Source organism: Convolutriloba macropyga, chromosome 12, assembly GCF_964194025.1.
Source record: "Convolutriloba macropyga chromosome 12, txConMacr16.3, whole genome shotgun sequence".
NCBI lineage: Eukaryota > Metazoa > Xenacoelomorpha > Acoela > Convolutidae > Convolutriloba > Convolutriloba macropyga.
This window is the reverse complement of record NC_134479.1, coordinates 34,575,204-34,602,843: the sequence shown is the minus strand read 5'-3', so window position 1 is coordinate 34,602,843 and position 27,640 is coordinate 34,575,204. Positions and strand designations below refer to the sequence as shown.

At 36.6% G+C, this 27,640-nt stretch overlaps 1 protein-coding gene across 1 annotated transcript in view; it reads right to left on the bottom strand.

Moving 5' to 3' along the window:
• LOC142350476 (uncharacterized) overlaps positions 1–27,640 on the bottom strand; it is a 101,284-nt gene that overhangs the window by 48,151 nt on the left and 25,493 nt on the right. The window contains exons 4-6 of the mRNA XM_075402327.1: positions 1,774–1,981; positions 1,144–1,324; positions 137–297 (exon numbers count right to left, since the gene is read on the bottom strand). Of these exons, the coding sequence (XP_075258442.1) occupies positions 137–297; positions 1,144–1,324; positions 1,774–1,981 (550 nt within the window). The remainder of the gene's footprint in view (positions 1–136; positions 298–1,143; positions 1,325–1,773; positions 1,982–27,640) is intronic.

The window sequence follows — 27,640 nt, the reverse complement described above, 5'->3', positions numbered from 1 at the left end:
TATGAAACAGTAGTTACCTTTCTGTGGAACAGTCCTTTTCTATGGAACAGATATCTTTCTATGAAACAGTAGTTACCTTTCTGTGGAACAGTAACTTTTCTATGGAACCGTAATCTTTCTGTGAAACATTAATTACCTTTCTATGGAACCTGGCGCTGCCAATGATGATCAAAGTGGTCTGATCATTCAGAAGGAGGCTTTTGCATGCAGCTCTGAATCCCTCGTTGTTAGGGATTGTCAAGTTGTACTGATTCGTCACTGTGAAGATGTTCTCCAGCTCACCACGTCTTGCCGACTCTAAAATTGCAACAAAAAAACTGGATCTTTCATGAGCATGCCATGTTTTCGCATCTCATATGCTATAGTAATTGGATAGATAGTATAATTGTTTTTGGGTTATTTGTATATAATTCCAAGATTGCTCTCCGGGATAAAAGTTTTGCTCCTACTTAATATTTGATGACTAAATTTTCCAGCTCTTAAATTTCAAAAGTAGGTTGAGATATTCATTTTGACGGCTCGTCTTTGATTAGTTGTTGGAAGAAGAGTGTATACATAGCAAGCCAATCTACAGTCGAGCCCGAAACAAACAGGTAGTAATTTTTATTGCAGCTTAATTTATATAGATAATTCGAATTTTGAACAATTATAGCACGATTTTGGAGGTTAAGCTTAGTTGTTTTTCTAAAGATATCGATTAGGCTGTTATCAATAATCCTCAATAATAGGGCTGAATTTTGCAAATGGCCAACTACCAGAGAATTAATCATAACAGGAAGTAGTGCGTTGGTACGCAGTCTTTCAAGTTGGATAAACAATTAATACCTTGGGCCACTTTAGAGAGCACATGTTACTCCCAGAAATCTCGCTTCAGTCTTTTCGTCAATTGTTTACTGACGGATTTATAGAAATTGTTATTGATCATTTCTTGCCAAAAACAATAATTCTGTTTTATATGCATTCAGCTTAAGCTTTACTACAATGATTGACCATGACTTATGACTGACGCGAAACCAATTAAATTGGTTGAACAGAGATCATTAATGATTACAGATTAGTCATAAATAAAAATTTAGATGCATTAGTCCGAGATTTTGTGATTAATTACCACCCCCTCCCCTAAACCTTGGACTCCGGACCAACCTTGCGTATTCATGATGATACTCTCAGCAAACTCTTCATAAAAGACGTCATAGGGATCTTTCTCCTCATAAATGACACCCATGGTCCGCAGCGAAAGTGCATTCAACACCCTCACAAGACCCTCGATCTCTTTGCTCCTCGTGATCTCTTCTTCCACGTGGAAGTAGAGTTGGATGTTCTCCTATAACGAACCAAGTGGGAACGGAACAACAGGTTATTGATTTCCCAAACCAAATTTGGGACATATTTTGCCCCCCTCCCCACCTCTCCAAATGTTTTCTATGAACCCCACTTACAAATTAAGTTACATAGCACGTCACAATGTAGAAAAATGGCATTTTTTAAGAAAAAATGTTTTCGTGATCCTATTAAAAATATTCTTTGTTTTAACTAGTCAACAATTAAGAAAAAAATAAAATTACAATTTTTTGAGTTATCGGTTTAACTAAGACAACATTAACAAGACACAACACGGCAAGATTGGCCAAATTTGAGGACCCCGACTAAATTGACCTTTGCCCAGGTTTTGAACAGAGTGGCCTTTGCTTTTGACAATTTTTTTAGGTTGCCTTTGGTCAGAATTTTGAACAGCTAATCCGTCTGGGACCTCAACCTGGAATTTACCCGTACCAAGGCAAAGTATCCCTTGCGATTATCCACTCCGGCGTCAATCACTGGAACAGCATATTGTCCACCAACAGTAGCCAGAGCTAAATACGTCTCAGTGTGGGTGGATGCAGAGATTATGGCGAAGAGAGGCACCTCATGCAGGATCCGATCGACATCCAGAAGAGTAGTTGGAATCGATTTGGACACTTTGAGATCCTGAACTTTGATCCTGGAAAAATACCAATGTCCGGATTATTTCGTATCACAGAAATTAAAGTAAATATACCTCTACTTAGCCTAATTGTTGTGATAAACTTATTAAATAGTTCTAGAGATGAGCCAGCGAGGCATGGGAGATCTGATGAGAAAATTGCACGAGAGTGAAAGTCTTGATGAACCATCTAAGGAAATTTTGAAAACCCTATTTGAAGAAAATATTGCAAAAAATATACGAATTGCCGAATTGGAATCTGAGGTGGCACCGATGAAGATCAAAGTTAATCAACTCGAAAAATATCAATCAAAAGATTGTCTAATTTTTCGAAATCTACCGTTTAGTTCAAATGGAACCTACCTCTCAGATGTTATTGATCTTATTCAAAATGTGTTGAATGTCAACATTGAACCGCGCGATTTAAAAGCGTGCCATCCGTTGGGCAGAGGATCGCCATTCAATCCGCCACCAGTTATCTCGAAGTTCGTCTATTTTGACCAAAAGGAAAGAATCTGGACTAGGAAGGGTTTGCTACGGAATTAGAGAAATCCAAATAATGGAAAACCGGTTTTTATTCTTGAGCGATTGAGCAAGTACGACATGTCATTGAAAGAGGAGGCTCAAGCAAAACAGCTAAAGGTTACTACGAAGAAATCGGCACCACTTGTTCAGATCGAGTCGGATGGGATGAAGCGATATCTTGAACTGAATTCTATTCAAGATTTTATTGAATTGCAACCAATCGCTAGTAAAAATGACCAGATGTTCAATTATCCAAAGAATCTACCACAAAAGCAAAGCCAAGTATAAACGACAACAGCGGGTTCGATGGAAGTCAATAAAATTATTTATAACACGCCTGTTCCAAAGCTAACAAAACAGCCATTTTTTGAGCCTGGTACGCCTCTATCGACAAAAATGCCTTCCCTAAAGCCTATGCGTGACAATTTTGAGAACAGCGACTATACCAATCTAATGGAGGAACTAAAAAGCAGGAGAGCTGATAAAGACGAATTGCTTGATTTTGTTATGGGTCTCATAAGTGGTTCGCCGAATGCCAAAGAGACCATTCTTGCTGATATCGAGGAACAGCCGTTTCGGAGCGAAGAGTGCTGAGAAGAGTCTGGAACATAAGAGTTCACCCCTTAGATTAAATAAAGCGACCAAAATTAGATCTGCATCAAATCATTTCAAAATTTTACACTTAAATACTAGATCCATTAAAAAACATCATGAAGAATTACAGGCACTGATATCTTTTTTTGAGTCTCCGCCTTCCGTCATATGTTTAACAGAATCTTGGCTAACAGTTAATGATGATCCGAATTTATTCAAAGTAACAAATTACAATAATTGCTTGTCAAAATCAAGAAGTGGTAGGGGTGGAGGTATTATGATCCAAATAAATGATGAGGTGACTTTGATTGAAGAGCTGAATTGCAAATTGAATGAAACTCGTTTGGTTCACTTGAAATTCGGAGAGTTAAGGATTGCTCAGTTAGTGGTATATAATCCCCCCAGAAATAACAAGCAGAATTTCATTTTTGAGCTCGATAAAACATTGGAACACATCAATGAAAGTTATGACAGAATAATTGTCTGTGGGGACTTCAGCAACAACGTGCTAGATAAAAATCTGATGACGTCATCATATCTATCGACTATCCAATCAAATGGTTTTCAACTATGTTGTCGTGAGCCAACTCACATCAGCCGAAATACCTCGACTTGTTTGGATCACTTTTTCGTAAAAAATTTAAGGATTCAGAAAACTTTTGTGATGGAGGATCACAATTATTGCGAGCACTTTCCTATTGTGTTGGAAATTGAGAAGATTAGCAGAAGTTGTTCATCAGAAATTGGTTTTCGTGACACCAGTTTTTTAAATTCGTTGAGTAGAATGTATTTTTTTCTTGATAACCTTTCTAAATCACTAGCTACAATAAGATACCAGGAAACGGAAACTATAAACTGTGCTTTTGACAGATTTAAAATTACTTTTAAAGAAGTATGAGCAATGTTTGCACCTTATCGGAGGTCAAGCAGTAACACAATTAGAAAATCCTTATGGGTTTGATAAAAATATGAAAAATTTGATTTGCAAAAGAAATCAATTACACAAGTCATGGAAAATGGACCGTCAGAACAACCAAAATTAGAGAAATTTAAAGCACTACGAAAAAAGTGGAGAAAACAATCAAAGCCAAAAAAAATTCTTACTATTAGCAAAAGTTCTCAAAATGCATCGGAGACTCAAAACAAGTTTATAAATTTTTAAATCAGCTTAAGGGAGTTACTATTAAAATTTCTAAAGTTCCTTACCTAATAAAAGATGGTAGAGGATTTGATGATAATCTAGATGTTGCAAACGAGCTCAACACTTTTTTTGTAGGTATAGGACAAAAACTAAAAGCAGACATCCCAAATGAGATTTTTGTTAATCCTGAGGTTAATATTTTGCAGAGTATGTGGCTTTATGAAACAAATTGCAACGAAATCTTGCAAATAATTGAGGATCTCAAAGAAAAATTATCTTCGGGAGTTGATGATATTAGTACAATTTTGATTAGGAAAACAGGTTTTTTAATTTGCAAGCATTTTGTTCATCTCGTAAATAAATATTTTAAAGACGGTAAATTTCCAAGTATTCTAAAACAAACTAAAATTGTACCTCTGCACAAGGCAGGGGCGAAAGAGGAGATAACTACCGACCAATTTCGCTTCTCATTGTGTGGAGTAAAATTTTTGAACGCGTTATGTATAATCGAATTTATACTTACTTTGAAACTTTCGGTTTGTTCCATCCTAATTAATTTGGTTTTCGAAAATAAACATAGCACTATTGATGCCATTGTAAAATTAACAGAAAAAGTTCGTGAGAGTCGCAATTGTCAGGTCGCCGCATTTTTTATGGACTTAAGAAAGGCTTTTGACATGATAGACCACCAAATCCTATTACAAAAGCTTGAACTAAATGGTATAAGAGGAGTTTGCCTAAGATGGATTAGTGATTATTTATCGGAAAGACAGCAATGTGCTTCAGTCAAAACTTGCAACTCCAGCTGGCTGAAGTTAAACTGTGGTGTTCCACAAGGCTCGATACTAGGCCCGCTACTTTTTTAATATACATAAATGACATTCCAGACGTGTGACAAGTCTTCCGAACTTTTCTCTTCGCAGATGATACCAACTTAACAGCAGTCAATAGTGATTTTGAATCAATGCAAAAGGATTTGGTCAATGTAGGGAAATAGCTGAATGCCAACAAGCTGTCTCTTAATCCTGAAAAAAAGTTGTCAAATGAATATTAAAATAGGAAACAGTGACTCTAATGTCAATAGGTTTTCCGTATTTAAATTAAATTCTGTTAATATACATGAGTCAGAAAGCTGCAAGTATCTTGGAGTGCGTTTGGATAAAAAAATGAAATTCACAGAGCACATTGAGGATGTGAAGAAAAAGTTAGCAATGCAGTGCGGAATAGTGTCAAAATTAAGGCATTATGTACCAAAAGGTGTTTTACTCCAGTTTTATTCATCAAATATCAAACCAATCACTCAATATGGTGTGCTGATTTATGGATGTGTGAGCTTTACTTCCCTTCAACCTTTAGTTCTATTGCAAAAACATTTTCAGACTCATTTTGTTCCAGAAAAACACAGAAAATGTAACACAGTTTCTTGAGAAATACAAGGTCTTAACTGCTCACGAATTGCATATTTACGAACTTCTTAAATTTGTAATAAAATCAGTAAATAAAAAGCTCACAGATACATATCTTAATGAGTTATTTTCTTTCGAATCCCGATCAAACAATTCCACAAGAATATCATTGAAATGGTTTTTGAAAGTACCAAAGTGTAAACGAAAGTTCGAAAGGAATTCATTGAGATACAGAGGCGCCAAATTACTTAATTTTTATTGGAAACAATGTGCTACCATCAAACTATAATGAGCTCTCTGGTTTTCGTTTGTCAGTCTGGTGCACAAGATTAGAGACAATTACATCGATTTATGAATTAACAAAAACAATCGTCTCCTAATTGCGACTTTGTTTACACCTTTCGCGGAGTTTTTTTTTTAAAGTTATTAAAAAGACAAAACAAAATGATTCAATTTGCTGTCGCCGGGGTTCCCTAAAGGGGTAAAAAATATTGTCAACAATTGAAAATTCCATCAAAAAAATTGAGAATTTCATCTATTATCTTTCAATAGCGAAATTATTTTTTATCTTTTTGAATAGTCATATCCAATTGTAAAAAAAAAGAATTAAGGGCAGTGCTCAGTGATCCAGTCGGATCCGTAAACTGTCCTCTCTGAGTGTACAATGGTTTTATGTATAATGCAATGATAACTTGACGCTTTCTGATCTTGAACTCTAAAAGTAGGAAATTTTGTCATGTGTTATATTTTGATGTTTATTTATACCTAGAGGAATTAACTCTCTCTCTCTCTCTCTCTCTCTCTCTCTCTCTCTCTCTCTCTATCTCTCTCTCTCTCTACATTAACGAAACCCTGCAGCTTATAAATGAAAAATAAATGGTCTTTACCTCTTAACACAATGGAGCTCAAGAAAACAGCAACTACTTCCTTTTCGTCTAATAATAATATATTATATATATATATATATATATATATATATATATATATATATATATATTTATATATAAATATATATATATATATATATATATAAAAAATGCAAAAAAAGCAGCAACTTGTTGACGCAAGCTTACAAAAACAAAATTGTTCACAGCAAGCTTGGAGAGTTCAGTTCCGAAGATCATTCTTATTTTAGCAACAGAGTCAAATTGAGGAATAGTTACGTGTAATTTTCGTGACTGAAAGGATCAAATATTTTGTGCTTACCGGTTTTCCAGTTCATTCTACATCGTAAGTTAAAAAAAGTAATAAAAGTGAATTAAACTTAATCATAACGCTGTACGAAATCTTAAAAACCTGGAAGGTAAGCCCAAAAATTGAGCGAACACATAGATAAAATCTGTTACAGCTCATAAACTCCTCAGTGTTCAGTTTTTTTCGAAAATACTTTGATTCATGAGAAGCAGCCAGGGTCACGAAAATTCTGCCAGAGTCAAAAGGAGCTAAAGACAATGCAAAAGTATCGAAGTTGCTAAGGATTTTTTTAAATCCTTTACACTCAAGGCAGTAGACAATAATTGCGATTTGTAATATTAGAAAAATAAGAAATCCGGGATTTTGACCTCTAATTTGTTGGAACTTTGGCCGATTCAGATTTTTGAACATCCAACAACGAGCAGCTAGTTTCAATTAATATTGCTAACAGATTCGAAAAAATTCTTGAATTTAATTTAGATTATCAAAATTCGGAATGAATTGGCTTTTCAAAACTATAAAATACAACACAAACTATGCAGACAATTTTAAAGGGATGTTGCTCAAAAAAAGAACCCTAATTGCATTACACTGGCAGCAACAATCATTAGCTCACCACTGGCAAAACAAAAGAAGGAAAGAAAAAAAGAAAGAAAGAAAAACGAAAAACGAAAGAAAGAAAAAATGAACAGAACGAAAAAAAATTTTTATAACAACCAAAACGTACAAGCAAGAGCTACAATAATGCACTGCACTGGACCAATATTGAAGAGTTTACGTCAGTTTCTCAGTCTCCTGAGAACATTGATTGAATAACAAAGTATATTTTTGGAGTTAAAACATCCAACGCAAACGATTAAACAACGCTCTATTATTCGGTTGCATCAACGGTGGATTCTGACATTACATTTTTGCCCTGTTTTGTAACAAGTATCTCACAAGAGCGGCGTTTTTTCTAAAGCCTAAAAATATGAAACTATTTTGGTTAGAGATATAGGTAAGAGACTCCAACTGCTATTGCAGCTCTTTGAAAGTAATTATATATTAATGTTACTTGAATTAATGTTAGTTGAATCCCTTGATAAACAGAGCTATGAATAAATGTAAGGCTATTTGTAAACAAATTTTTCCTAATTTCCTTAATCATAAGAGCGGGATCCATTCCTAAGCTCTAATTATGCTGTTTATTTATTTTAATTTGCTTAATTCAATTTTTTAATTTATATCAATTCAAATTCTGTTATAAGTTCTATTAATGTTCTGAATTTCAGATTTGCGTACTGCTACAGGAGCTCTCAAATCTATGTCAGCAAAACCATTAATTTCAATGTTTGTTAAAATATAGGGGTAAATAGTTTCACTTATTTGCTGGCTATCGATTTTCCTATGATCAAAGAAAAAGCACAGATTATTTTAATTTAAAAAGGCAACCTGATTTCCCCCGTACAGTCAACTTGTGCACCTTTTTGGTAAAACACTGGAAATATTTCAAAAAACCTGCACCACTAAACATATTTTTGTTGTATGGTTTGATCAGTTGTTGGGTTTACCGTTGATGGAGATACCGTTCCAAATTAATTAGAGAAACATCTCTCACTTCATGTAATCAAGTTTTGGTCTGAACAATTTGCTTGGATTGATAAACTTTACAAAATCAACCGTCCTTTCACATATTTGGTTTAAAGGAATTTCTTTAAAATTGTCAACTAAACATTCGTAGAGTATAAATTGACGAATTTATTGGGGCGTAAAAGTTTGTTATATGCACCGAACGTTTTATCACTTACCTTATTTTTGTTTTAGGCTGATAGTTGATATTTTGGGCAGCTGAAAGAATTGACACTACGTTCAGTTTATTTAAACTACATACCCGGATCATAGTAGTAGTAGATAATAGTGACTAGGGGAACATACAGGGGGGGGGGGGGGCACTTGCAAAAGGATTTTCGCCCCAGTGGGATTCGAACCCGGATCTAGTGCGTGGGAAGCGGATCTTGTACCATTGGACCAAAGGTGTATAAAATCTATGAGGTTATATTTGTATATATTCTGGACCCGTTATGTACGCTTACTTTACATATTAAATTGGTTGTAAGTACATATGTAGTAAATATGTACTTTACAGTAAATATGTATTCTGGCTTTGCAAATATAACCTCATAGATTATATACACCTTTGGTACTACTCCCATGCTCTCTGAGCTTCTTGCTTCCCAAGATTGGAAGTCCAGACACGCTGCCCTCATGGCCATCTCTGTGATAGGAGAGGGCTGCCATTCTCAAATGGAGGCACTGTTGCCCCGCACTGTGCCCAGTATTGCGCCTTTCCTAGAAGACTATCACCCACGTGTTCGGTATGCAGCAAATACATATGTACTTTACAGTAAATATGTATTCTGGCTTTGCAACTACGGGGGGGGGGGGGTCACTTTAATTAGTCATCGGTCATCGCCTTACTGAGAAAATAAGTTCATCGTTAAAGTTGTTTTTGCGTCCATACAATAGACAGATACATGTAATTAATTCAACTATGTATTGTAACCAGCTTTTGTTTGTTTGCCGAGTAAGAGAAAATACGTGTTTATATTATTGTTCCTGGGCGAGATTACATATTTACACAAAAAAACATGCTCGCTGTGTAGATCCTGCGGTACAGCTTCAATCTAGGGTGTAATAGGTCTTTGAATTTAGTGTTTTAATTAGCTAGTTCAAATTCTTTAGAAATGCCTCTCTTGTTTACACTTTAAGAAGCGTCTCTATTTAACCCCAAATTTCCTTCTTTTGTATTGTTCAGTCTAAGTTTACGACAGTACCTTTTGTTGTTCTTACAGTGCTATTGCGACCAGGGTTAATTAAAGTTTGAGTGATGTAAAGAAAACTACATAAAATGTGTATCTTAGGCGTTCGCAATTTCCAGACGTGCAATTTAGACAAACTAGGACTGAGTAGCTACCTTTAAACCTTCGGGTAAATCAGACAAACTGTTTGGAGGAAGTTGTCAGGTTTCTGATTATTCATCCAGTCTAGACAAAATTTTGGTTTGTTTTGTACTTATTGGCCGCTTCTCTTTTCTGATCCGTTGAAATCACTTGTTAGCTTTCACCTCATGATATTCCAGCTTTCAGACCACTAGGTTATTACTTCATCTGTTTAACTTTATTGCGGAGTATATCACAACATATACGGTCAGTAAACAAAAACCTTACTTTTACAGGTTGTTTGAGTATTACCGGGTTTGAGTCCATTAGTTTAAGCTCATCTAATCATTCATTCACTATGTTGATCAGGGTTAACTTAAATGTCTATCGAATAGTTTGAGTTAGGTTGCTCTGGGTCTTTTTCGTTAAATTACTTTGTTTAGGAAAATGATTCAGTCGCTGCTTGGTCAAGTGAGACAGGCTGAGAACGAACGCGATGTCGCAAGAAAACACCGTGACGAGGCCATGCGACAATTTGAAAAGTCGATGTCTTTGGTTCAGACTTTACGAAAACAATTAACTGAAATTGGTAAAGCGCGAGACAGGTATGTTGGTGAAAGAGACTGCGCAATATACCATCAAAGAGGCGCAGAGCAGCGGCCACAACAAATAATGTGTGATTACCAATGGGCGGTTGACCTTCGCCGAAAAACCATGTCAGAAAGAGAGAAATATCTCAAAATTATAGACGAGCTCAAACATGACCGTAATAGAGGGTGGAACGCAGCGACTCGACTGAAGGCACAACTCGACCTCATTCAACATGTTCCACTCTCGCTTCCGGAAAGCAGCAAAAATTGCGCTTGAGAAAAACTCATTGTTGAAGAAACGAAAACTAGTTTAACAATAACATCTCTCCTGTCTTGTTACAGACTGCATACTTTTCCGAACTGTGTTTCTTATTCTGAATAAATTTTTCGTCAAGATTCATAGGATACTTCATAAACCAATTTTGATGCGATGAGTTCTCAAAAATTATAGGCTTCTAGGCTATTGTCGATAATTTCATAGGAATCTAATTTCCTAAGCGAGTTTTAACTTGTACATATCAAAGAGTATTGGTGAAAAATAACTTGTGTATTGGATCCTAAGCTATCTGCTGGTTACCTAAGCGAGTTTTAACTTGTACATATCAAGAGTATTGGTGAAAAATAACTTGTGTATTGGATCCTAAGCTACCTGCTGGTTACCTAAGCGAGTTTTAACTTGTACATATCAAGAGTGTTGGTGAAAAATAACTTGTGTATTGGATCCTAATCCACCTCCGGGTTACCTAAGCGAGTTTTAACTTGTACATATCGAGAGTATTGGTGAAATATAACTTGTGTATTGGATCCTAAGCTATCTGCTGGTTACCTAAGCGAGTTTTAATTTGTACATATCAAGAGTATTGGTGAAAAATAACTTGTGTATTGGATCCTAAGCTACCTGCTGGTTACCTAAGCGAGTTTTAACTTGTACATATCAAGGGTTTTGGTGAAAAATAACTTGTGTATTGGATCCTAAGCTACCTCCGGGTTACCTAAGCGAGTTTTAACTTGTACATATTAAGAGTATTGGTGAAAAATAACTTGTGTATTGGATCCTAAGCTATCTGCTGGTTACCTAAGCGAGTTTTAACTTTTACATATCAAGAGTATTGGTGAAAAATAACTTGTGTATTGGATCCTAAGCTACCTGCTGTTTACCTAAGCGAGTTTTAACTTGTACATATCTAGAGTATTGGTGAACAATAATTTGTGTATTGGATCCTAAGCTACCTGCTGGTTACCTAAGCGAATTTTAACTTGTACATATCAAGGGTATTGGTGACATTTTTATGGCCGAACAAAGTGATGTGGAGAGCAAAAGGGAGTGCAAAGCCGTGAGCAAGGTGGAGAGCAACGAGGAGAGCGGGTTGGAAGCCGACCGCGGAAAAGGAATAGTTCAGTTAGTCCTTTTAAGTTTTACATCTCGTTGACCAGTTTTTGGGTTTTTTTATTTCAAAACTCTCCTCTTAGTCTCGTGACATTTCATCAACAGCTTCAGATGTTGCTCACATTTATATTTTGTTTGTTGATAAATTCTATATATATTGGGAATTAATTTTCATGTCTTGTCTGGAGTACCAAGTCTTGAGATAAACAGTCTGAAGAGTAGCAGGAACTGTACTCGCTTGACGCCAGTAAACTCCTGGCCTTCTTAACTTTGGCAACCCCAATGATTGAGAAGCGGACCTTGCTGGTTTAGAGAAACCCTATTGCGAAAATTAGACGGCACCAGTTCACAAACTTTTAACACGCACCACAATTCACAAACACTCACTGAGTTCACTTAGACACTTAGATCAGTTGTAGGGTAGATTATGACAGATTGCTACAATCGACACAGATGATCTACAGAGGTAACTATGAACATGTTCCTAATTTTGAGACAAAGAGGAGTTTTTGTTTGCCAATAAACACTGGCTACTTTTTCAATTCCATCTGATAGCGCGGAAAATTTTTAAACACTTATACTATGGATTGAAGGTACTGAGGACAAAATGACTTAGATATAAATTGATCAACTGCTTATATGGGAGCTTTTAAAAGACTTATACTATGGATTGAAGGTACTGAGGATGAAAATGACTTAGATATAAATTGATCAGCTACTAGTATGGGAGCATTTAAAAAAGACATATAATATGGATTGAAGGTACTTAGGATGAAAATGACTTAGATATCAATTGATCAAATGCTTATAAGGGAGCTTTTAAATGACTTATACTACGGATTGAAGGTACTGAGGATAAAAATGACTTAGATATAAATTGATCAACTGCTTATATGGGAGCTTTTAAAAGACTTATACTATGGATTGAAGGCACTGAGGACAAAAATGACTTAGTTATTAATTGATCAACTGCTTATGGGGGAGCTTTTAAAAGACTTATACTATGGATTGAAGGTACTGAGGTTAAAAAAGACTTAGTTATTAATTGATCAGCTACTAGTATGGGAGCTTTTAAAAGACTTATACTATGGATTGAAGGTACTGAGGATAAAAATGACTTAGATATAAATTGATCAACTGCTTATATGGGAGCTTTTAAAAGACTTATACTATGGATTGAAGGTACTGAGGATGAAAATGACTTAGATATAAATTGATCAGCTACTAGTATGGGAGCTTCTAAAAGACTTATACTATGGATTGAAGGTACTGAGGACAAAAATGACTTAGATATATATTGATCAACTGCTTATGGGGGAGCTTTTAAAAGACTTATACTATGGATTGAAGGTACTGAGGATAAAAATGACTTAGATATAAATTGATCAACTGCTTATATGGGAGCTTGTAAAAGACTTATACTATGGATTGAAGGCCCTGAGGACAAAAATGACTTAGTTATTAATTGATCAACTGCTTATGGGGGAGCTTTTAAAAGACTTATACTATGGATTGAAGGTACTGAGGTTAAAAATGACTTAGATATAAATTGATCAACTGCTTATATGGGAGTTTTAAAAGACTTATACTATGGATTGAAGGCACTGAGGACAAAAATGACTTAGTTATTAATTGATCAACTGCTTATGGGGGAGCTTTTAAAAGACTTATACTATGGATTGAAGGTACTGAGGTTAAAAAAGACTTAGTTATTAATTGATCAGCTACTAGTAGGGGAGCTTTTAAAAGATTTATACTATGGATTGAAGGTACTGAGGATAAAAATGACTTAGATATAAATTGATCAACTGCTTATGTGGGAGCTTTTAAAAGACTTATACTATGGATTGAAGGTACTGAGGATGAAAATGACTTAGATATAAATTGATCAACTGCTTATATGGGAGCTTTTAAAAAAGACATATACTATGGATTGAAGGTACTGAGGATGAAAATGACTTAGATATAAATTGATCAGCTACTAGTATGGGAGCTTTTAAAAAAGACATATACTATGGATTGAAGGTACTGAGGATAAAAATGACTTAGATATCAATTGATCAAATGCTTATAAGGGAGCTTTTAAATGACTTATACTACGGATTGAAGGTACTGATGATAAAAATGACTTAGTTATTAATTGATCAGCTACTAGTATGGGAGCTTTTAAAAAACTTATACTATGGATTGAAGGTACTGAGGACAAAAATGACATAGATATAAATTGATCAACTGCTTATATGGGAGCTTTTAAAAGACTTATACTATGGATTGAAGGCACTGAGGACAAAAATGACTTAGTTATTAATTGATCAACTGCTTATGGGGGAGCTTTTAAAAGACTTATACTATGGATTGAAGGTACTGAGGTTAAAAAAGACTTAGTTATTAATTGATCAGCTACTAGTATGGGAGCTTTTAAAAGACTTATACTATGGATTGAAGGTACTGAGGATAAAAATGACTTAGATATAAATTGATCAACTGCTTATATGGGAGCTTTTAAAAGACTTATACTATGGATTGAAGGTACTGAGGATGAAAATGACTTAGATATAAATTGATCAGCTACTAGTACGGGAGCTTTTAAAAAAGACATATACTATGGATTGAAGGTTCTTAGGATGAAAACGACTTAGATATCAATTGATCAAATGCTTATAAGGGAGCTTTTAAATGACTTATACTACGGATTGAAGGTACTGAGGATAAAAATGACTTAGTTATTAATTGATCAGCTACTAGTATGGGAGCTTCTAAAAGACTTATACTATGGATTGAAGGTACTGAGGACAAAAATGACTTAGATATAAATTGATCAACTGCTTATATGGGAGGCTTTAAAAGACTTATACTATGGATTGAAGGTACTGAGGATGAAAATGACTTAGATATAAATTGATCAGCTACTAGTATGGGAGCTTTTAAAAAAGACATATACTATGGATTAAAGGTACTGAGGATAAAAATGACTTAGATATCAATTGATCAAATGCTTATAAGGGAGCTTTTAAATGACTTATACTACGGATTGAAGGTACTGAGGATAAAAATGACTTAGTTATTAATTGATCAGCTACTAGTATGGGAGCTTCTAAAAGACTTATACAATGGATTGAAGGTACTGAGGACAAAAATGACTTAGTTATTAATTGATCAACTGCTTATGGGGGAGCTTTTAAAAGACTTATACTATGGATTGAAGGTACTGAGGTTAAAAAAGACTTAGTTATTAATTGATCAGCTACTAGTATGGGAGCTTTTAAAAGACTTATACTATGGATTGAAGGTACTGAGGATAAAAATGACTTAGATATAAATTGATCAACTGCTTATATGGGAGCTTTTAAAAGACTTATACTATGGATTGAAGGCACTGAGGACAAAAATGACTTAGTTATTAATTGATCAACTGCTTATGGGGGAGCTTTTAAAAGACTTATACTATGGATTGAAGGTACTGAGGTTAAAAAAGACTTAGTTATTAATTGATCAGCTATTAGTATGGGAGCTTTTAAAAGACTTATACTATGGATTGAAGGTACTGAGGATAAAAATGACTTAGATATAAATTGATCAACTGCTTATATGGGAGCTTTTAAAAGACTAATACTATGAATTGAAGGTACTGAGGATGAAAATGACTTAGATATAAATTGATCAGCTACTAGTACGGGAGCTTTTAAAAAAGACATATACTATGGAATGAAGGTTCTTAGGATGAAAACGACTTAGATATCAATTGATCAAATGCTTATAAGGGAGCTTTTAAATGACTTATACTACGGATTGAAGGTACTGAGGATAAAAATGACTTAGTTATTAATTGATCAGCTACTAGTATGGGAGCTTCTAAAAGACTTATACTATGGATTGAAGGTACTGAGGACAAAAATGACTTAGATATAAATTGATCAACTGCTTATATGGGAGGCTTTAAAAGACTTATACTATGGATTGAAGGTACTGAGGATGAAAATGACTTAGATATAAATTCATCAGCTACTAGTATGGGAGCTTTTAAAAAAGACATATACTATGGATTGAAGGTACTGAGGATAAAAATGACTTAGATATCAATTGATCAAATGCTTATAAGGGAGCTTTTAAATGACTTATACTACGGATTGAAGGTACTGAGGATAAAAATGACTTAGTTATTAATTGATCAGCTACTAGTATGGGAGCTTCTAAAAGACTTATACTATGGATTGAAGGTACTGAGGACAAAAATGACTTAGATATATATTGATCAACTGCTTATGGGGGAGCTTTTAAAAGACTTATACTATGGATTGAAGGTACTGAGGATAAAAATGACTTAGATATAAATTGATCAACTGCCTATTTGAGGGGCTTTAAAAGACTTATACTATGGATTGAAGGTACTGAGGACAAAAATGACTTAGATATTAATTGATCAACTGCTTATGGGGGAGCTTTTAAAAGACTTATACTATGGATTGAAGGTACTGAGGACAAAAATGACATAGATATAAATTGATCAACTGCTTATATGGGAGCTTTTAAAAGACTTATACTATGGATTGAAGGCACTGAGGACAAAAATGACTTAGTTATTAGTTGATCAACTGCTTATGGGGGAGCTTTTAAAAGACTTATACTATGGATTGAAGGTACTGAGGTTAAAAAAGACTTAGTTTTTAATTGATCAGCTACTAATATGGGAGCTTTTAAAAGACTTATACTATGGATTGAGGGTACTGAGGATAAAAATGACTTAGATATAAATTTATCAACTGCTTATATGGGAGCTTTTAAAAGACTTATACTATGGATTGAAGGTACTGAGGATGAAAATGACTTAGATATAAATTGATCAGCTACTAGTATGGGAGCTTTTAAAAAAGACATATACTATGGATTGAAGGTACTTAGGATGAAAATGACTTAGATATCAATTGATCAAATGCTTATAAGGGAGCTTTTAAATGACCTATACTACGGATTGAAGGTACTGAGGATAAAAATGACTTAGTTATTAATTGATCAGCTACTAGTATGGGAGCTTCTAAAAGACTTATACTATGGATTGAAGGTACTGAGGACAAAAATGACTTAGATATAAATTGATCAACTGCTTATATGGGAGGCTTTAAAAGACTTATACTATGGATTGAAGGTAGTGAGGACAAATATGACTTAGATATTAATTGATCAACTGCTTATATGGGGGGCTTTAAAAGACTTATACTATGGATTGAAGGTACTGAGGACAAAAATGACTTAGATATAAATTGATCAACTGCTTATGTGGGAGCTTTAAGGACATATAATATGAACTGTTTTATGACTAGTTGAAAAGCTTTTTTCATTCCACCAAACAGTAAATACTTTATAGAATTAAAGCAGAGACGAAAAAAATCACAAAACGTAAGCTGTAAGTTTTACAAATTTAGTTTTCTTCACTATCTGAGTCTATTGTCAGTACTCTTCTTTTCTTTATTCTTTCTACATTGATAGATTCATCGTCTGATATCAGCTCTAGCGTTCGTTTTAAACTATCCATACTTGTTGATGGTCCGGTTCGGTGGATGGATTGCTTTTGTGTTGAAGTGTTAGTAGAAAGACGAATTGGAGATGTTGGTCTTAGGTCGAGAAGACTAGGCGACGAACCTGATTCAATGGCTTGGTCTTCTATGAAAGAACATCTTTCAAGCTATCCTTCACTCTCTTGTCGAGTAAGGTTTGCAAAATTGACAATATTATCCTCATGCTCACTGTACTCACGCTGGTTAAAACCTGGATCAGGTGGTGACCAAGTTTCTGGAAGCTGTGTGTGTTGAGTAATCGGTGGACTCTGCTCCATAGTTGATTCGGCAAAGTGAACGTTAGTCTCCTCATCATCGCTTGAACTCCAGTCAGGATCACGAAGAATTTTCCGCATGAACATTTCCTCTCGCAGAGCGTGATGGCCGTACGGTAGTGTAGTGATCATATCGTCCAAAATATAGCGTTCATCGTCATATCCAGAGAGCGATTTTTTGTTACAAACAACTGTCATCAACTGATGTTTGCTAGAAGCAATTCTTGTGTTGACTAGTCTCACTGTCTCTCCACCGTTGAGCACTTGCTTGTACATTTCATGAGTCATTTTTACTGCGAGGATCCTTCGTGACACCTTTGGCTGACTGCTTAGCAGATCCTAAAAATTCTACTTTCGTTTTTGAGCCTCTTACACCTTTCTAAAACTTTTACGCTTTCACCAGTCTTGCTCTGTCTTTTACACGTTATAGGAATTAATGTTTTCCTGTTCCCAAAGAAAAATTTAAAGATATACTCACCATCCGCAAGTTTGATTGAATATAGCTTTAGTTTGAGGCCCACAAACTCCGAGATCAGTTTACCACCCATCTCATCCTTGAACTTTAGTGTAACCCGGGCATTAGTACGGTCATGCAGCTCATGGTCGCTGGGGAAGTTGGAGAAGTCGAAGAGATCTTTAAGAGCAGTTTTTCGTCTCATTTCGGCGTAAAAGTCATTAGATCTGATCTCGTAAACGAATGAGTCTGTGTCTGAGTATAACAGTTTACAGTTGAAATGTTTTTTCAAAGTATTGTAGTGAAAGTCAAACATGAACTTCCTGGAGAGGTCCAGAATACATGCACCAACGATTGTTGGTTCATCCCACAGAATTTCAGTTTGGTTAAGGCTAATTGTTGCCAGATCTTCACCAATTATTTTGAAAGATTTCAGCTGTGGAGTGCAAGTCCACTTGAGAGCCTCATCTTCACTGCGGGCTAATTTCACCTTGATTCGATTCCTCTTCCCCTCACATGTTTTTCCGAAGGCGCTGTTGACCATCAGTTTATAAAAATTTTCCTCAAATTTGTTTTTTGCCTCCTTTCGTTTTTGCGTGTTGAGTTGAACATATGGTGCCAACCACTTTGATTGGTTAAACGCTATAGCACGTTGCAGTCTTTCAACTTTCATACCTAACTGAACATATAGTTTTAGTGTCTGGTAATGTAGAATATAGTTCTTCTTGGGGAATAGAGTTTGAATGAGCTTATTACTCGAGGGTGGGCATTCCTCTGCATATTAGTTAAGAGTTCTTCTTGATAATCGCCTAACCAGCACGGTTCAACCTGCTGCTTCACTGGAGCTAGGGGGAAATCAGAATGAAGGTCATGATGTGCGTCTGGGTATGACAAGTCCACTTCCAAAATGTATCCAACATCACTGTCGTCAGGAGTCTCCAATACTTTCTGAATGAATTGTGGGTCAAGATCAGAGTCCCATTGTTTGTCCGTGAACTCAAAATCGTTGAGAGGTAATGAGAATTTTTCCATTAAGCCACAATAGAGGTTGTTGGCGTCTATCATAATTATGAACGTTGAAGGCTCTTTCGGATTGAAATTCGGGAGATATTTGTTGTTGGCAACCGAGATTCTCTTGTTGTAGATAGAACTCACTCCACCCCGGATCAACCCCTCGACCATATCTAACTGTTCCCTGTCTGTGAGAAGTTCAAGGGGTGCTTTACAAATTTTTAGCATAGCGTCCCCCGAAAGATTTGAAGCTGTGTAGTATTGACAGCAGTCAAGTCCATAAGTTTGGTAGCATACCTTGCGGAAGCAAAGTACGATAGCAGCAAGAAGGAAAACATCAGTTTTCAAATAGAGGTTGTAATACTCCCCAATTGTTTTGCACTTGAACGCCTGGAAAACTCTAAGAGCGTGCTCGTACTCATCCTCAGTTACACTAACTTGATACTGTTGAAGGCTGTTAGTCCACTTTTCTCTCGATGGTAGTTCAGTTTCTCTGAGTTTTGGAAAGCTGTCAATATAGTTGTAAGGGAAGAAACCCTTTTGTTTTAGCATTTGAACAGATGATTCTGGCCAGTCTTTGAAGTAGTTTTCGAGCAGGGAGAACTCATCTGCTGGTAAATTGTTGGCTAAGGTATCTAGTGATGACGACATGAATCGAAACGAGTCCAATAGTCGTATATGCTCATACACTGGTTTTTCAACTCCATTTTTGTCCGGGCGCATTTTGACCAGAACACCAATTTCAATGGCTATGAATTTTTCGTCTGTACTGGGTATGATTGAGATTGTATTGCTCATGTTGCTTCCTTGTAGGGCAAGAATAACGTGATGTAGATCGTAATTCGAAAGGTTGTGAGCAAATAGCGGGGTGTAGTTTAAGAACTTTCGATTGATATTACAACTGTTGTGTGCCCATCCTAGAAATTGACCCGTAAAGTGACAGTGATCTAAAACAGTTCGATTTTCTGTTGTGTTTTCCAGCGCTTCTTCACATATCCAACATTCTTCTGCATCTTCTTTTGAATATGGCGGCTCACCGTTAAAATATAGGTTTCGTTGTTTGGCATTATGTTCTTTCTTTGCAATTCGCTCGAGAGACTCCACAAACTTGGACATAATGCCAGCACCGCTCTCACATTCAAAATGAAAGGGCTCGACCTCATCCTGCCCAACAAAAAGCATTGCGTAGCTGCATGGCTTGTGAAGCTCTATAATTCTTGTTTCTGCTTTTTGCGGATTGTTTCTACAGCCAGAGACTGATTCAATGATTGATTCCAGGTCGAAAAACCCAACTATTGGAGCAAACCATCGAGACTGGATTTTTTTGTAAACGAATGAAGTTTTCTGTGGCATTCTAACAACTGCTGGCTTGTTTTGTTGACAGAAGCCAATATGTTTATTGTAACGTAGTTTTGAGGTAGAAGCAGTTTCTACAAAGATAGTTTTCACTCCTTGGTACTCGCTCGCGGACCCTATGTATAAGACTGTACAAATTTCGAATCAAAACGTAGTGATGCGTTTGACCATCACTTAGCAGCAATAGATCCAAATTAAAGTCGCAGTTTGTCTTTTTCGATACTCGTTAATGGCGTTAAACCGCTCTCAGCGCACCTAAAAATTAGGTTTTTGTGTTATCATATTTTTGAAGATTCTTTGTTTTGGATTCTTTTAAATTTTGCGGGGGGGGGCTTAAGGTCTGAAAGTTAGAATTTTTCTCACCGAAAAACGTTGACACAGACATCATTGAGTTCCTCGAATCTTGCCATTTGATGAAAACCCATTGGCATATTGAATTCATCATTTGATTGTTTCGCAAATGGATTCCCGGTTCCGTATGTAGCGGGGCTGGTTATCCTGCGTGATGAAGCGCCAACAGGAACCAGTCGTGGCCCAAATTTCAAATGATATGCTGCGGTATAGCAGTACAGGAAACAATTTTCATCCTCTCTGTTTCGTATATTGAGCAAAGCTGACGTATGAGAGAGTTTTTCGGGAAGCGCTAGATATGAAGATGCGCTTATTGGTTTGTTTTTTACCAATCGTACTTCTATGTTGTCAATCTGATCGAGGGTCCAACCGCTACCGTGTGAGGCGAAGTTGTTCAACGCCAGAAGCATCTGTTCAACCATGGCATGGAAGCTTTTGTCTGGGAGACCTCCAAAATCAACGCGTTCCATTTTTGAATTTACGTACAAAGAGATGCGATCTGGCTGACTTGATGAAAATTCATTGTCATGTTTTGGAGGCTTTTTTAACTCTATTTTTGAGCTAAACCGAACCTTTTGCGAATGCTGTTGAAAGCTCAATCGAACAATGTTTTCGATTTCTTGTCGTTTTATATGCATGACATGAAGTAGATTTAGATCACTCGCCCCGACTGCAATTTCGTACGTTTTTAGAGCGCCCCCAAAAGCTCGTTCTGTTGGCAAAATACCCGATTGTTGAAGGTTTTCCGAGTCAATATTCCATGCTGGCAGACTATGAACACCGTTCATGTGCTCTAAATAATCAACATCGCGAGGGAAGCATTTGTTGCAATATAGACAGTAGCGGGGATTGGGCGCATCGTGTTGTACTGTCATATGTCCTGTTAGTTCGTAGAGACTTTTCGTCGAGAAACCACACTCATTAAATTCGAATGAATTGGCCTGCGGATAGATCTTGTGGATGCTTTTTCGGTGACGCCTGAGGCCCCTTTTATCAGCAAGCAGTTGCTAGCAAATATTACACTTGACTTGTGGCATTCCGAAAACACGGGAATGTTGCTCCGATTACGTCAATTTTGAGAAAATCCGAATTCTGTAAACAAAAACTGAATATTTTGTGAACTGATTTCAAGATGTAAGGCAGAAAGCAATGATTAGTTTTCAAGTCCCCGGGACCAAGTTCTCACAGATTTAATCAACCAATCAGATGCAAAAAATCTGTTTGTTTGTTCATGTCTAGCCGAGTTAACGTCATGATGTTGTAATCTTAGTTATTTACATACCTAACATTCCATTGTCTAGACAAAATTTGAATTTGTTTACAAGCTGTAAAATGTTTACCCAGCTTTCCGTCTATTAATCCAGGGCCTGAATTTAGTTCAAAAGTTCTCAAATGTATTGCTTGATCTGATGAGTCATTAGACAAAATAAAGAAACTTCTAGAATATTCACTTCACATTTTTAACAAATGACAAAAGCTGAACGTCATTCATATCGGGAATGAATGGAAAGTTATCATTGAGAACATAATGAGCAATATAAATACAGTAAAGTCCACACATTTGAGAGTTTGCACTTTGCAGGGGTTTGTTTGAGTCACGTCGGTCTTTCATAAGGTCCACTATTATGCTATCAGTAGTGCTTTGTCAAAATCGGTCTGTTATGTGTTTATATGAATAAATGGGTAATGCTAGCGGGTCGGCGAAGTAAATGTTTGGGTACTCATATCTCTTTGCAAGCACAACCCAATGAGATCCAGGTGAAGATGCTGGCGATGCATTAACGATGGTAAATGAATTGGTTGGCATGTTCAAGGGGAAATTGTCAGCTGCATAAACACCGTTAAATTTAAACATTAGGTGCTTGCATTGTAGAATCAACTTGAATATCTGATCTTCATCCATTAGCTCATAGGAAGTGCGTTTTTGGAAACGTTTCTCGCAGAATCGATGTATACTGTTGAACATTTTTCTCCCAAGAATAATATTTCAATGTTGTTTGGTAAAGCTGCTCCGAATTTAAGTTCCACTGATAATGATGAGTTTGTTAACTCAGGATGGATGAAATCATGTGTAGCCTCTTGTGTGCTGGTAAGGTCAAATACCATTAAATAGTGTTCGGGAAAGTCAGTGAGCGATATTCCGTGACCATTTTCTACATAAGCTAGTGCAGCCATTGAGTTGTAGTATGTCGTTTATTATCAGTTGTTGAGCGGTGGCGAACCCATTACGGTAAATTATTATCTCATTCAAGTCAAACTTCCTATATGAAAATGGGTTTAGCGTATTGGTACCGATGAACGCATCACTGCGGCACATGGCAACTATCAATCTCCGAATGGGTTCTTTAGTGAAAATGTCCTCTTGCTTCCAGCTCTGCTGCCCAGCTGTTGCTAGAAAAGCTTTTGAAATAACTTCATTATAGCGATACATTACAGGCGTCTTGAGAAGTGTTTTCTCGATTGCGCCCACCACATTATCCGAGACCGTCATTTTTCGCACGAACAAATTTGCTTCATCAATTTTGATTTTATAGTGTTTAGCCCCGTCTTCACTTACAATCGTAAAATCATCCTGTGATCGTCGGAAAGAAATTCGCAAAGTTACTCCGCTCGCTAGATGCTTCTCGCATGAAAATAAATCGGTAGCAATTTTTCCATACATTGTGATTTGGGCTGATCTTCTCACAGTTATTTGTCGAGCTGTGACCGTAGCGGCTGGGACATCTGTTGGGTCTGCTTCATATTCGTATCCCTGACATTTCAGCCAGGTTTTTTTTCGCATCCGATCCATGAGAAAATTCTGTTTCAATGAAACTCTTGTGTGCGTAGTGACCATTGGCGGAAGAAATTTTAATGCCGTTTGCTGACACTGAGCAATCAGTAAAAAGCGAATGTAAGGTGTTGTTGACCAAATGTGGTGTGTCACTATTGTTGGCATCTCCCGTGGTGAAGCGTAAATCGTTTCCATTACTTTGAACAACGCGAAATTTGAATTCCAGATAAATTTTCTGCAGGTCGATGAAATTATTTCTGTCGCCGACTATTTCAAACTCTAACGAAGATCCAGTGGGTGAGTAAAGTGGTCCAGTTTTTTGCTCGAACGATTGATCAAATGTAACCAGCAGAGGAGGTTTTTCGAACAAGTCGAGTAAGCTGTGTGTAGCCTCTGTGGGAATAACAAAGTTAGTACGCATTTTTCACTTTAGAGAAGAAAGCCGATCGACTCCTTTGTGGGTTTGCTTTTTGCGAAATGATCCTTTTCTTTGGTAGAGACTTTTTATATGTTTCCTTCGAGGTTGACCTTTTGCGATAGACTGCTTTCTGACCACGTTGAAGTGACCCTCCAATTTGTTTTTTTTGCTGTTTTTTTAACTGTACTTTTCAGAGCTTGCTTCGCTGATTTCTTCTTTGTTGCAAATTCTAAAAACTCTGGTGCACCTTGCACTAGCAATTTTCTTCCGATTTTTTTCGCTGCTGGCTAAATAACTCGCCTAGCTAAGGGTAATGCCACACGTCCAATACCAGCAGCTAATGCGCCGAATCCACTTCCTCTTTGTCTGTAATGTCCTGAGAAATGGGGCATTGAATTGGATGCTTGATTACTATAGTAGGCTTCCATCAGTTAGCTTATTCTCTGAAATTTAAGACCGACAACAACTTTACCGATTCCGGTGAAAGGTAGGAGTTTCCCGGTCTCGTTTCTCAGCTCGACTTTGATGTTCTGGATATTGTTTGAAAGTAAACGCTTGTAATCCAAGTTTGTGAAGGTTTTATGGTGAACAGGTGCTACTGTGTTGAGGCTGCCGTTTCTTAGACGTCTTTCCGACTCAATGATTTTGAGAATGGGTGCCCGCGAGTCACCCACATGTTGATATTCAATAATGTCGATGTAGACAAAAATAAGCTGTGAGCCACATGTTATATCAACGGGGAAAATACCAAAATGTCTGTTAGGAGAGTTCGGAGCCCCATTTTCCAAGTTTGTCTTGTAACCAATGTGAACAAAACCATTTTGTGCAGGGTCCGGGGTCCCCTTGAAACCAAGAATGCTGGGAATTTCATTGTCTTGAAATGACAATCCTTCATTTTCCCCAAATGTTAACACAAGCTTTTGCGTTATCTTGTCGAACTTACGATCGAACTGTTTTAGTCTTGCAATGCGAACAATCTCCGAGACTAGATCTTCCCAGCTGTTGTAAATACCAGTCCGAATTTTTCTGAGTTGTCCTGATCGATTACTCGACTCATTTGGATCGGTCATTGAATTCTTGTAAACAACTAGTTCTCCAGAGTTGACGTTATTGATGTTTGATGGAAAAGATAGAGAAGTCAATGCTACTTGCCATTCTCCCTGTAAGTGTATTGGTTGTGATAATTGGTTCCGAAATGCTGCCATAGTATTTTCATTGAAAACGTCCATTGGTGCATTTGATAACAAGTCAATTGTAAACAAGTCATTGCTGTTAGAAATCATTGCTCGTCTTCAGTGTTTAACACATTAACTTGTACTAATTCCGGTTCGTAAAACTTCCCCAGGATTTTAACGTTGTTCGCGTCAATCAGATTGTAGGTAGGTGGACTTGTTGTAGCCAATCGTAGTACTGTGAAAACTTCGTCTGTATAATTCTGAGTATAACCTTTTCTGAAGGTAATGTCTGGTTTCGCTATTCGTACCAGGTCCCCCTCTTCGAATCGTGGTTTATATTTATTGTCGTCCAAAGCAATCGAAATTAAAAATGGTTCATGTTTTTTGAAAACTTTATTTGGGGCTAACTTTGTGACGCGGTTAACACGACTGTTAATGATATTTACGAAATTGGGAAGCTCCTTTATATAGTTCCAAGTCCATTTTTCTTCGAAGTATCTGTATATAATGTTTTTAAAAGATCGAATATTTCTTTCCGCAAACGCCGATTTGGTTTCGTTTTCGGTTGTATACAAATGAATCTTTTTGTTTTCACAGAAAGTTTTGAACTCGCCTTTGAATTCAGTGCCTTTGTCCGTCCACACTTTCTCTGGTTGTTTCGTCTTGATCATTTTTTTTGAAGGCTTCAACGCAGTCTTTTACATACATCGTTTTCAGAGGTTGAACACGTAAATAACGTGATAAAACGTCAACTGCAACCAATGGATATTTAACCCCATTATTGTGCTTTGCTATTTTGTCCATATAGGCAACATCCATGGACCAGATCTCGTTTATTCTGTAAGCAACTACCTTCAATCGTGGAAAATTTTTCCGGAATTGACGATATTTGGTGTACGAGTTTTTCGATTGAACGAATTTCTCATTTTTTTTCTGTGATAGACCGCTTTCCTTTTTGATGTTGGTAACACTTCCAAAGGCTGCTTTTCCTTTTATGTAGACGTTATTTAGTCTTTTGATTTCCACTGAATGGAGTTTTCCAGCTTGTTGGCGTTTTGATTTCTTCCTCTGCGTCTGCGAAGCCTTCCTCATCAAAGCTAGCAGTCTCTGTTTTTTCTGCTCTCTCGACAGAAGGTTTCTGTTCACTGGCTCCTCCACCTGGAAACTGACGTAATTTTTGCTCTTTCTGAACTTTTATGGAATTTCTTGCATAAGTATTACAAGTGGGGTGTGGTGCAAGGTTCAAATAATTCAGCACTTTATAATGGTTATGCTAAAGTTTCGATGATGTTTGTTGTAATGCGTAGAGGAAAGTTGAAGCTGCAATTTAGCGCTCCTCTCATCGATGAGAATTTCGCCTTCATCGTCCAGAGAAATGTTACGCGATTGGTTTATCTTCAAAATTGTTTTTGATTTTTCAAGTTTGTCCTTTTCAAGAAAATTTATGTCATTAATCACATTCTGACTGATTTCATCAAACTCTTTCTGTTTAAACCTATCTGTATATTTTGCCGTTTTTCTTCCTCATCGGAAACCATGACGTCATCAGTCTGTTGCTCTGTGTTCTGATGAATAACTGCTTCTGGCTGCTCGTGTTTCAATGTTCTCTGCAGAAGCGATAGTTGTTTTGATTTGTTTCGTGCAACTGGGTCCTTCAATATTTGCGAAACCTGAGGTTGTTCAGTTGTAAACATGTTGCGGGGTATAAGCACAAATTCTTCAGTTGGCATTTTTCTTCAGATACTCTAGACAAGGTCTGGCAATTAGTCGAATGAGAGAATGCCCTCTCGTTGTTTGGAAAAGCTTACTTCTTTGTAGTGCGTTAAATGTTTTTCTGAAAGTTGTCGCATTTGGGATTCGAATTTTTGCAGTTCTTTTTTGTTGATTGAGACAACACCAGAGAGGACGTTCATAACACAATCGCTTGGAAACCGAATGAAATCAATATCTTGGGCTATGAAAATTCGCTTGCCACTCGATTTCGGGTTACTGCTGACGCACCAGCGCTTCAGCATAAGCAAGTGTCTCTTTTTCATTCGTAATTGGTGTAATAATGGCTTCCTCCGAAGGAATATAGAAGACTGACGGTTCGGGACCAAAATGTTGAGAAAAAAATCGTAAGCCTTGACTTGTTTTCGGATCAAGGTCAACAATTAAATGTCCATATGGCTGAGCTGTCGCTAATTTGTATGCATCCTTGAGTAATTGGAGGCAGTTCAACTGTTTTCCGAGATATTCTATTTGTTGAATGTCACGCAATGATTTAAACAGAATGGTATGAGCGGTGTGGAGATCAATCGTTCGTGACCACTTGCTCTGTTGGAATAAGTTATGTTTGACATAAATCACGTGGAGTGTTCTGTGTCTTCCCGATGTAGCAATTTTTACGAACTCTTTGTCGTTAAATATTTCCTCGCATGAGTCATCATAAACGAAAGACAATTCGAAAGTTTCTTTGCTATATCCAATCCATAATATTTGATGAACTCGATTTGTGGTATTTGACATTGCATAGCTGTAAAAATGTCCTGGAACTCTTTGTAGAAGTAATAAATTT